At 36.0% G+C, this 13,291-nt stretch overlaps 1 protein-coding gene across 1 annotated transcript; it reads left to right on the top strand.

Annotated features, from left to right (window-relative positions):
- The first annotated feature begins 8,619 nt into the window (after positions 1–8,619).
- Positions 8,620–9,399, top strand: LOC129952228 (trypsin beta-like). Its single transcript, XM_056064715.1, has one exon. The coding sequence runs from the start codon at positions 8,621–8,623 to the stop codon at positions 9,371–9,373; it is 753 nt and encodes a 250-aa protein (XP_055920690.1). The 5' UTR covers position 8,620; the 3' UTR covers positions 9,374–9,399.
- Positions 9,400–13,291: the final 3,892 nt, after the last annotated feature.

Consider the following 13,291-nt stretch of genomic DNA (forward strand, 5'->3'; position numbering starts at 1 on the left):
AGTGAGAAAAAGTAACTATATCAGCTTGACAGAAGATTGACGTGAATAGATGGATATGTTTTCAAAAACCTTCAATGGAAGAGATGTAATTGATGTTTAAAAGGTCCTTTGGGATGCTAAAAACAATAATGTTAAGGATATACGAACGGTCATGATCAGACAATTTATTGTTTAATTCGTGTTGTTCCCAAGCAGGTGGTGTTGGTTGCAAGGGGTAATCGATATGACTTGTTCAAGTTGTGTGTTTTAATATCAAGTTGATAGTTGAGTGTTCATAGGAGTTTGGAGCTGATGCAAATTGATCGTTATCAGCTAGAAAACGAATTAGCTTCAAATACATCGTAGAAGATGAAAATTTTACTCTTAAATATTCATTTGATAAATATTAAGGCAACTTAAACTTTAAGTCTGCCTTTAATGTAGAAAGTTCTAAATTTAAGAAGGTTTATTATAATTTTTGTAGCAAAGTGATATTGACTAAAAGTCAACAAGTTTTTGGAAGCTAAAAAATTGTAGATAATATAAAATAACAGAAGACTTGCAAAGGAAACCTATTAAATAAAATACCACGCCCACTGCGTGTATTAAGTATATCACCTTCTTATAGTTACATCATAAACATTAATCAAAAGTTTTGTATAAATAAAAATAACCACGCCCTTTGAGTGCTCAGATTTGTCCCTTTTGTATAAATAACTACGCCCCCTACTTTATTGAATTTCATTTCTTAAACAACACTTTGAATTGGTCTTTTAAATAAATATTTTGTATGAAAAAGTGGGAGGATACTTTGACTCCCTTATCTCATCTATATTCAACACAAGATCTATATTCCAAATGTTATTATAATATATATTAAAAAGTTCTTCATAATTTTGATGATCAATCAATCAATTTCAGATTAGGTTTTTGTGATTTTTTGAAATTTAATTGGATTTATGGCATCATGTGGCCTGACAACCATCATGACTTTGTAAATTTTTTAAATAAATAAAATGAAGAAATTTCTCGAAGTTTCTAACTTCATATATTTCAAAGCATAAGTGGAGGTTCAAAATTGGCTGAGCTTGGTCTTAAAAAGAAAATAGTACCTGATTACTTCATTTAGCACTTCTGGGTCTTTTGATTAGAAACTATGAATATTAAATAGGAAAAAAGCTCAAAATCTCAACGTATGTAGACAATTATGAGTTTGAGGATCTTCTTGTTTAAAATTTATACAAGAAGATGGAAAACGGCCTATTTGGATGCAGTTGAAGCCAGACTTAGACATCAAGTCTTTAAGTATAGGTGCATCATTATCTTTCGTATCAAAATTCCGAACTGCATCGACTCGGACTACTACTTCAGTGTAGCCAAAGTAGTAATTTGGATGACGGATTTCCAGACCTAAGTCAAAACACGAGAAGATACGACGTTGAATAGTTATAATTACAAGATATAACCAATTCCTTCACCGAACAAGTATAACCACTTTCAAATTTATCTGCTACTAGCACAATTTATTGAGAACCAATGCAAAAATTTGCTCAAGATGCAATCAGAGATGTCGACTCTGTCATTGTTAGATAAGGAATAGCAGCATAGAAGGAAAAGAGCTGCTCACGAGCAGAAGAGAAGAGAGGAACACTGACTTCTCAGAAGGTAAAATAAAGACTAAGAGAAGCATGCCTTCTAAGCTGTTGAGAGATTCAGAAGCAGAAATAAAGTTGGAAAGCTCTATGAGCAGGTTAAACGAAATTCACAAGTCCATAAACCTAGTATTGAAGGCTGCAAAACGAAAGTGGAAACATCATAACAGAAGCTCAGTTAATGCTTAAGATATAAAAGGACCACTTTTGCAGATTTTACAAATGCGATGACGGACCAAGTTCCGCTGCCAGGGATTATGATCCATTCAATATAGATGACGAAAGCGAAGAATCAGATTTGCGCGACTTAGACGAAGTTAAGATTGCCATACCTAAGTTGAAATGTAAGAAATCCTCTGGAGTAGATGTCTTAAATTCTGAGCTTTCCAAGCCGCTGTGATTAACTCTGCCATGTGATTTCTTAAACATCGCCCTTGAAAGGAAAGTGCAGACCTTCCACGCCAACACTATCTTTCAAAAGTCTTGCATCTCTGGCTTCTCTCGAAGAATTTGTTTCCATATCTTAGTCTGAAAGTTTCTGGAAACCAAATTATAGGTGGACCGAACCAAGTTTTCCACATTGTTAACCTTAGAACCTCCTCCAGAGCTAATAGGATATTAAAATAGTTCAAGTAATCCAAAAAACTATCCATTTTTAGAAAAATTGCACGTTTTTAAGCTTCCACCTATGAAAACACTTTATAAAAAGGTATACCTATCAACAACGTATATAAAGTAACAAAAATTTAATGGACCACATTAACCTCCGCCATTACTTTTTGGAAAATATTGTTATAAAGAATATGTTTTTAGTATAAGAACCCACAACCCATAAACTCATCACATTGATGTGCTTCCGATTTTATTCAACCACATCAAGGTGAAACCCCTTTAACCATCAAAAGATGTAATCACAACGAGCAAAGCAGCACCACTTGAAGTTGTAACAAATCAATCCCTTCCATTTGGCAGTGACGCCCATCATCCATTACCTCACAGTATACGTACCTTTCCACCCTTTCTTTCCATATGGAGCTGGTGCCGCTCTATATTGCCACCTTCTTAAGCTCGTGTTATGTTGGTCCTGTATATTACTCGGTTCTCTGTGCATTCACGACAAAAAAGAAAAAAAAACCGACAGTAGAAGGACGTCAACGGCGGCGGCGACGATGATGTCGACTCCGTTGAACACTCTATAAGAAAATCAAATGACTAGGACGACCGACAACGACGACAACGACAACGTTGACGACGAAGACGCAAGGACGACGAGCGGCGATGAAGACGTTGAACGTCTTACGAAGGACGAGGTATCTTAACCCAAATTGAGACATCTATTCAGAAAGCAATTTGCAAAATGAAGTAGTTCCCTGCTGCCAGCTAGTGAGCAGAGCAGAAGCAAGAAAACCTGAAGCAGAGTATGAATGAAGAAGTTTCGTGCGGAACCATCAGCATCCTTCATCGTATATCCTTCCCTCTCTCACTCTTAAAATACCCTCCCACTGGTATCCCAACCAGTCGACCTGAATTTCGAATTACTCTTTTGTAAATAAATATATGAGCATATAACATACCTCCCTACCCTCCTCCTGCTCCCACCCTTCTCCCCTAAATCTTCACCCTCAGCTCGAAATTACGACTTAGCACTATTTTCGTTAGGAACATCCTTCAACATTCCAGGATACGAAAAAAAATTCAAAAATTCCAAACAAAAAAAAAAAGAATACATTAAAATTTAATACTCTTCTCGGGAATAATGTTATGTGTCTGAATACTCTCGTTCTTTTTTTCATTCGTTCGTTCGTCGAAGGCAATTGAGTGATTTAGTGTATTTCACTTGAAACTATTTCAACCGTATCGTAAGCGCAAATAATTTCTCCTCAAGGACATCACATCAGGACGAATGGTCACAGAGGCAACTAGGCACAAGTGAGAAAGCGACAGAAAGACACAAAAAGCCTTTCCCTGATGATGATGATGATGATGATGGTTGCATTCATACAGCCATAGACATAGTGCTCCTATTTCAATTCTCTAGATTTTCATTTCATGGAATGTGCATCAAGGACTCTTCAATCTAGTCTCGTGTTGAGAGCTCATTGGGCAACAAACAAGCACTATCGTTATCATTAAACCGACATCATCGACATCGAGTAGATCCTCTTCATCGTCCTTTTTACAGATGAATAATTTCAAGTCTTATTCGCAAGGAAGTGATGAAAGAACATTTTGGCAACCCGCCGCCGCCGCCGAGCCGTTTGTTGTCACCGTCAACTTCCATCTGACGACGCGCGCCTTAGACCCAAAACACCCGCCATATAAGGTACTAATCTTTTCGTGCTCTACAATGAAATTCAAGTTCATCATTGGGTCCTTTTTTGTATCCGGTATACGATATACAAAAAAAAGAAGAAACAAAATTCCATTAAACGATAATTTGTATTAAGGACACGTTTCAAGTGTTAACCATCTCGCAAAGGATTAGGGACGAACTTCATTATTTTAACTGTCATGACGAAATTTTCGTTTTTGTTTTTTTCTTCATCTTTGTTGTTTATTTTTGTTGACATCCTCTCGGCTCGATGGTCGTGATACTGTCAGAGTTTTTTGGGTTAAATTTATTGATAGGAACGGGCTTTGACAAAAATTAAACAAGGAGACTACACTCAGAGAAATTTGAAGAACTGAACCTCAATTGTTAGATATAAGAAGCGAAGTTCCATACAACGCCAGATTTGTTCAACTTTAGTGAGAAAGTTCATGCGGTAAAAGATGAGAATCTAAAAGCCTTGTGAAGGACGATGGTTGGGATCGGGCAAGTTAAAGTCTCCAACTCGTAACACTGTGCTTTTCTGTTTTGGGAGCTCTCGGGAAGCTTCAGTTGGGTTGTTGCTAACGGAAACAGCTATCAAAATTCTGATTACATAGAAAGCAGTAAGATTTTGAAGGCCAGACTCCGGGCTGTCAAGCCCCAACGAAATTCACCCCTGAGGAAGAGAAAGAATGCTTCTACAGTCAGCTAAGTGTCACCTACAAAACCTCACCACGTGAAGACCCCGTATTGGTAATGAACGACTTAAATGCTAAGGTTGGCAATAACAACAAAGGGCTCAGACACGTCATCTAGTTAAGAATAGAGTTGGCAGTAGCAACAAAAAAAAAGAAGTTTAAGAATTTCTGCGACGCTAATCGTTTTGTGATTTGTGACTATGTTTGAGCACAAAGCGTGCCACAACAAATAAGCTGTGGGTTGACGGATAGACAAGATTCTTCCAACCAACTTGATCACTTCGTGGTAAGTCAACGCTTCTCAAGCAGTGTCTTGTGTGTCAGAAATAGAAGAGGTACTAACGTACAGCTGCAGTTAGGAGATCAAATTTAAATATTCAAATACCTAAGTTAAATACGGACAGGCTAAATTACCGTTCCACTCGTCAAAAACTCACTTTTCCGAACATTTGAGAGCGATCGGCAGCAACGAGACCTCAAACCATAGACAATTATTGTGGAGCTGTGAAAAATCTTTGTATATCGGAAGAGGCTTTAGACAAAGATCAACGAAAGGAAGCAGTTCAAAGCTCATTTAGTAGCTGCTTGAGCTGAAGAAAGAAACGAGCTAGAATCCTTATACCACATAAAGATGAAAGAGGTCAAACGTAGTGAAATTATCATACACCAATGCTTTGACTAAAGAAGCAGAAGAAGTCCCAATAAGGTGCGATAGCATAACCCTCTCTAGAATAACCAAGAGATCGCTTGTGTCAGATTTCATGACAACAAACTTAGAAGGTGAAAGCACATTTCCTACAAATTTAGACCTCATGAAGTACGAAAACTGGAAAGGCATTGTCGTTTTGCTTGCAGTTGCCAAAATCTTAGCGAAGATTGTCTTAGAACGTGTAAAAAAACACCCTGAAGTAACACTTGACTCTAAACAAGCTGGATTTTCCTGCATTGATCACATCAACATCTTAAAATATCTATCACTACTTCATCTGCTGTTCATCAATTTTGAGACGCTTTTATCTGGCTTGCTTTATGAATGTTGGGTACATCAGATAAACTCATCTCTATTATAAAGGCAATTTACGATATGTCCAAATGTGACGTCTTGTAAGGAGGTTGGTTGTCAAAAGAGTTTGAAGTCTAAAGTGAAATCAGACAGACCTGACAACATTATGTCCGAAACATCTAGATTAAGCACCACCTGGAAAATAAAACCAACGATTAACAGGAAATTGCAGGCTTTCGTTAAAAGGTTTTTACGAAACATCTCACCAATTTTCTGACTCAATCGTATATCTGATAAAGGACTATAAAGGACAACACGCCAGGAATTCATTGACAGCATTACACGCAATTGCAAGTGACAGGGCATAAGATAAATGCTTTAGACAGCCTATGAATCCACTAAGTCAAAAACTCAGAGTAGAACAGTCGAAAAGGAAACGATTGGGAAAGAGCTGAAGGGAGCTCAAACACTTTGCGGAAAACGAATACGATGGCTCTAAGGAGTTGTTGAGGCCCAATGTTCCGCTAGGGATCACCTACGATCTGATTTGCGTAAAAAGTTTTGGATTGTGATTTTTATTTGGTTGACTTGATATTTATGGATTTTGAGATTTTGCATTTCTAGAAATTTAGCTGCAGGATTTAGGTTTTAATAATTTTTGATTTAAGAATTCTAGGTTTTGAAGTTCATCTTAGCCATTTTGGTTCTAAGGGTTAGTTCGTTTTATGAAATTTGGCATGAAATTTAAGTATTGGAATTAAGTTTTCTGTACTTTGGATTCAGAGCATTTTGATCTAAGCATTTTTTAGGTATATAAAATTTTAGATTTGAAATTTCCCTTTGAAACTTTCGTTTGACGATTTTTGGTTTTGGGAATTTTGTTCGTAGTTTTTTGTTGCATGGAACTTTCTTATAGAAGTTTCTGTTTAAATTTTAGTAAAGACATTTCTGACATGTAATAAATGGTTTAGCTAAAGAATTTCGATTCGGGCTTTAAATATTAAACTCATTTCAGAGCTCATTTAAATAAGCAGGATTAAGCGCAAGATTATTTCTGTTAATCCTTAAGCCAGCCAACTCTCCAATGAATTGCAGTAAATGATACATCTTATTTAAGCCTGCCATGTTGTTAGCTATGAGACATATATCGTCAGCATAATATATTAGCTAAGCTTGCCAAACAGACTCCATTGGATACCGTGTCTTTCATTTGTACCCACCGTGGGAGTCATCACATAGTCAATCGCAAGCAAAAACAGAATTGGTGACAAGACATCTCCTTGTCTCACTCCTTGACGCACATCGAAGGAGTCGGAAAGCTGTCTATTGTGCAACACAAAACACCTTGCGTTGTTGTTCGATTCTTTAATAACAGCGACAATTTTCTCCTCGCGATCTCCAGATGCATTGACGATTGACCCGATCAAACGCCTTCTCAAAATCTACAAACATTAGGTACAGCGGTGATTGGTATTCAGATGATTGTTCGAGAATGATTCGCAAGGTGTTGATGTGGTCGACGCACCATCGACCACTGCATAACCCCGATTAGTGCCTATTGAGGGTAGACTGAATCCTGGACTTAATCCTCTAGAGAATAATAGTTGCCATTAACTGCGGAAAAACGGACAGAACTCTAATACCGCGCCAGTTATTACAGTTTTTGAGGTTTCCTTTCTTTGGTAACACAAATAAGACCAAAGTAATGCCCACGGGCCAAGGCACACAAGTTATTCTAAGGCAGGAGACCATAGAGGAGGTCGAACAGTTTAATTATCTGGGAAGTTTTATAGCTCTCGATGGCAGAACGGACCTGGATGTTAACAGTAGAGTAAACAAGCCCGTAGTGCATTTGGAATCCTTTCTTCTGTGTATAACTCTAGCAAAATATCGCTACGCACCAAGTTAAAACTCTTCGAATCCAACGTCAAATCAGTGCTGTTATATGCTTCTGAAACATAGAAATGCTCTCTAGCAGACTACAAGCTGTTGTTAACCATTCTATTCTGAAGATCCGTTGGCTGCAAACCATTTCTAACGTTGAGCTGTGGAATAGGACCGGACAGAAACTGGACATAGAAATGGTGTTGGATAGGCCATAGACTGAGGAAACCGTACGACATGTATATATATATATAAAAACAATCCGTCAAATGGAATCCCCAGGGTAATAGACGCGTTGGAAGACCAAAGACAACTTGGGTGTCATCATTTTTGATGGAGGCTTGGTCTCAAGGTATTTAATCGTGGCCACAGCTGACGTTAGTTGCGGTGAATCGGTATAGGTGGAAGGATCTTGTTGCTGCCCTATGCTCAAGGAGTAGTTAAAGCGCTGCTGTACTTGCAGCCGGACAACATATACATATATAAGCGCAAAATTAAAGCAACTGTAGTTAGGTCATGAATCTGATTTCATTGCTCTTTCGAGATCTGTTTTTCTTCTTTCCTAGTTATAAAGCCTTACAGTGCAGTGAGGTAGGTAGTATTTGCTAAAGTATAATGCTGTTTTGTAAATAAGTCCACTTTAGCTTTTAAATTTCTCACATATATTTGCAGTAAACCGGATATGAGGTAAATAGCGTAATTTAGACTTTAGCCGAAATTTTGTTTAAAAAAGTAGCGTTGAACAGCTTCTATTCTTTCCACTATCCATACACGTATCACAAACAGCTAAGAGTCGAAAACCTCAAACTTTAATCTTGGGTCCGCATTTGAAGATTTTGCTTATATTTTTTTTGCTCAAATTGCCAGACTGATTATTATCAAGATAGCTAACTGTCTGCAAGCTCGAATTATTACTTTTTAATTTTCTCATAAGATCTATATCAGCAAATTTTCCTTTTAAACAGTCCTAATCTATTCATACTCACTTCAGTTGATAAAAACACTTAACCATTCGTTATCTTTAGTCTTGAGGTTTTCATAATTAGTATAAAAGCCCGATTCGAAACATGGAATATGTACAGAAGAAAACAAAATGTTTAAGTTTGTAGTACTCGTTTTATTGGTCGCTTGTGCCTTGGGATCACCCCTTTCTGAAAGTCGTCCTCATCTGGATGGACGAATTGTTGGTGGCAAGGAAATAAGCATCAGCGAAGTCCCATATCAACTTTCACTGATGCTGGATGGGGAACATTTATGCGGGGCAACTTTGTTAACTCCGCAAGTGGCTTTGACATCTGGTCATTGTGTTGTCGGTGAACCTGTCAGCTCACTGACAGTTCGTGCTGGATCTAGCTCCAGAATCAGTGGTGGAGTTGTTGTCAATGTTGTAAACTATGTCTTCCATCCCAAAATCGATGTCGCTGTCATCAAGCTAGAAACTCCACTTTCTCTTGGATCAACTATCAATGCGATTCAATTGGTTGAAGAAACTCCAGCTCATGGAACCAAAGCTATGGTAAGTGGTTGGGGCACCAATCGATCTGAAGGAACCTCATTGCCTGTTCAATTACGAGCTGCTTCGGTAAGAATTATCAGCAAGGAAAAGTGTGCATCTTTGCCCTACGGTTATGGAAAACAAATCAAATCGGAAAACATTTGCGCTGCTGCCTTTAGAAAAGATTCTTGCGAAGGTGATTCTGGTGGCCCATTGACGGTCGATGGTGGTCTAGCTGGTATTGTTGCATTTGGAGTTGGATGTGGCTATATAGAATACCCAGGTGTTTATATTGATGTTAATGTAATTCGCAAATGGATCTCAGAATCTGTTCGTAGGTTTGAAGATTAAATTTTTAACATGTTTTAGAACGTCAAATTATAAGAAATAAAGTCTGCATAGTTAAAAAAGTAAAATGTATTTATTTCTGGAAATAATAATTTAAGTCTTATTTCTTTCGAAGGCTGGAGGCATTCAGCACCTCCTTTTTTTGCCGAGTTGTAATGCAAAAGGACGACTGTACTCAGTCAAATAAAGAGGGTTTTTAACGCTTTGGTAAGTTATACGTGGAATAAATAGAGCTACAATTTTGCAAAAGGTGATTTGAGTTTCTTTGGTTTAAGTTTTATTAGGTTGGGCTAAAATCATGTATCATATGTTTGAGTTGGGTTAAAGCCAATAATTCACTTTTAAAGTTTTATTGACATCTCCTTTTTTTCTAAGTGTATCTTTTGCATGCGTGAAGAAGAAGTATCTTTATATATGCATACATAAATATAGACATAGATAATATTATATTTTTATGCATTTTAATTATGACAAACGGTCTTATGCTTATCCAAAAAGATGGACGGGATGTTAGATTAGATGGAGATGAATGAGGTTAAGATGAAGATGAAGAAATTTGGTTAATATTCTTATATCTAACTTGTATAAGACTTAACAACCTACATATACATATACCTACAGTTCTGCTAGTACAAGATTGACAATGAACTTCTAAGAATTTTCGTGCTTTATGAGAATTAAGTATAGAAGTTTAAGAAGAAAGTTCTTATATTAAAGGTAGGTACCCATATAACTATGTTAACTTATGAATATTATAAAGATGTAGATTTATATATGTATTTTTCATCATCATCATAATAAAAGGTGCTCTCAAAGTTATATATTCGTGTAGAGTATAGGAGAAGGTATACGGACATTAAGGTCTGATTACACGGCAATTTAATGTAGATGACTATAAACGTATTCTCTTATGCAAAATATAATGAAAAACTTTTGGTGGGGTAAAGGTATAGAAAGTATTTATCATTCTGACCGCATGCAATAACGATTTATTAAATAAGTCTAGAGGGAAAAGTGTAGGTTAATTGGTTTCTTAGAGGAACAGTTAAAATTGGATGTTGTGGTCTTAATTTATATATACAAATTTAGTGCGGTAAGTAGGTAAAAAATTGAGACAAAAATTAGAACGAGATCAGAAAAGCTCCATAGTTGGAAAGCCTAAGTCCAAACAAGTTTAAGGACTTGCTTATGTATCATTTGTTTTTTCTGGATACATAGGTCAGATTTCTTTCCTATTAAATATTACATTGCTCTGTAATGCAAGGTGGTCCTAATAGCTGTGGCATTTCCCTTGTATAAATAAGATATAAGGTTGGTTCTAGGACACTTCCTGTACACCGGCTTCAATTTTCTTTAGTTTCGAGTGATTATGGTGGTGCCGGATTTTAAAAAGCTAGTTTCTAGAATACGACTTCAGTATTTCGTAGTACTAACTGGAAAGACACCTATGCAGTTTGTTCTCGAGTCCCAAGTGTTGTAGCTTGTTAAAGGCTTGAGAAACATTGAAGAATATGGCCAAGCATCCTTGTTCATTTATTGTTATTCGATGTACTTGATCTTACACTTAATGTTTTTTTCTAAATCCAAACTCATGGTTCGGAATTATAATTATTTCTTTTATAATTTTGCTAAAATTTTTTTTAGTAGGGGTTTTTTCGAAAATCTCAGCGATACTGGTTTGCATTCTGTCTGCAAAATGTAACATCTGCTTATGGTATAACAATGAATTCTGCAACTTTCCGATGATGTGTTAAAAATACATATCTTAGCTAAAGGCAGGTGTTTATTATAAATTAGTGTTTTTTGAAGGCTATCAAGAGTATTTCAGTTTTTGATGTGTTTCTTATTCTCTTAACTTGACCAAATGAACTTTACATCAACTTCGTCGTTCCTATCAACAAACTTTGGAGGAATCTGAAGCCCTATTTGTTAGAAATGGTTCTAAAACATTCACAAGATGGTTCATCAAAAAGTTCGGCTTTTTTCGGATTTCCGATCCATTTGTCAATCTTCAGAGTTTATTGGTACGTTAGCCGCTTTCCTGCTTTCTATGAGAAGTAGTCGGTCTTATCAAAACTAGAAAGGTTCTAAGAAAAAATCCTTTGCTAAAAAGAAAGTTATATTAAAAACGTTGCACCTGAATACTACAAACTGAAATATACTATAAGCAAAAATGAAACTCGAAAGTCTTATGCGTAACTGGAGACATCTTGCTATTTACCGAGCTATAGGAAGAAGTTTGTTTGGTAAGGCCCTAGTTCACAAAGCATTGTAGCACCATCTTAGAAAAGTAAGTAAGTAAGTAAGTTATTATTTGGAGGTGCCAGTTATACTTTTGGTTGAATTTTCAGACTGATTTGTATCGAGCCTAGAATCTAGATAGCTAACTATCTATCAGATCGAATTTTTATTATAAATTTTCTTAGAAGATTTATATCAGAACATTCAAATTTTTATTATAAATTTTCTTAGAAGATTTATATCAGAACATTTTCCTTTTAACTGCCGCAATCTAGTCACACTCACTTCATTTGATAAGAACACTTAATCTATTGTCTTGTATATGAGGTGTAGCTTTGATAAGTCCACTAATTGGACTTTGCATAGAAAAATAAAATATATGTAATTTTTTTTTAAAGAAATTTTTTCTGAGAATAGTAATGGAAGGCTTTAGCTTGTCTTTGGCTTGAGGCACGCATAAACTAACGGGAAAATGTTGTTCATAGATCATAATATGGTATACCTTGCGTAAGGCTTACTTTTGCAGCGGGTGTTTTAAAGGCCACCTTTTAATACATTGTTTCACAAAAACCATCTTTTTAATTACATGGGGGGTGCTTTGAACTCTAGAGCTGTAATAAAGTCAACGTGGCAGTGTTGAAAGGATCAAAGGATGGCTAACCTATGAACATCTTTTTATGACAACTTTATTTGACTAAGTTTTTCGTTGAGAAAAAGAGAAAGACCTGTTCCGTTTCAATTTTGTATTAACATACAAATCATATATAATACAGAAAATAAGTTTTGTAGATTTTTTCATTTACCCACTGGACAAACAAACGTCAAAAACTAAAGCTTAGTATTCAGATATTAATCAAATCTACAAAAAAATAACTGACAGTTGAGTTCTTTCTTAAGCCAACAATAGTTAATGGCTTTATTAACACAACACAACTTATCTCTCCAGATGAAAATATCTTTTAATTTTTAATAATAATTTAAAAGTTTCTCACCCTAAACTTTAAACAAAACTTTAATTAAATAAAATGGACTTAAATTACTTTCTCATAGCTTATCTTTATCATCATCGTTTTCGGAACATCAGAGTCGGAGAAAACTTGAACTTGTTCCAAGTTCTATAATAATTTACTATTCACAGTTTTCTTACACTCAACTCGTACCAACCGATGATGATGATGATTTTTCTGTGTGAAAAGTAAACAAGCAATAAAGTTTTTGAAAACAAAAAGTAAAAAGTTAAAGCAGAAAAATAATTTGTTAGCTGCATCCCAAATCACCTTGTTAATTTCAAACAAACCAATTATTATCCTGAAGATTATTATTTTATAAAGGGAATACCTCTGCAAACAAGAAAATAAGAAGAAAATTCATAATCATCACCGTCATCGCATCATTGTATAGCATTCCGATTAAAATCTGGAAAGTTTATTCTGTCTTCTTACGAAGCATCCATGAAATCATCATCATGCTCGTCATCTGCCTGCAACAATGACTAGTTGCTTTGTTCTCTAAGGACCACCACGATGTTATAACTCTGAAGGAAAAACTCTCATCGTCTGTCGTGACCGTCGCGGGTCGACTCCATCATAGTCATCATCACCGTCATTGCCTTCGCCGTTACCGTCGTCTCCATCGTCATAGTTTTCGTTTTATAGTTGTCGTTGTCCATTTTATAAGGCA

This window comes from Eupeodes corollae, chromosome 3 (assembly GCF_945859685.1).
Source record: "Eupeodes corollae chromosome 3, idEupCoro1.1, whole genome shotgun sequence".
Classification (NCBI taxonomy): Eukaryota; Metazoa; Arthropoda; class Insecta; order Diptera; family Syrphidae; genus Eupeodes; species Eupeodes corollae.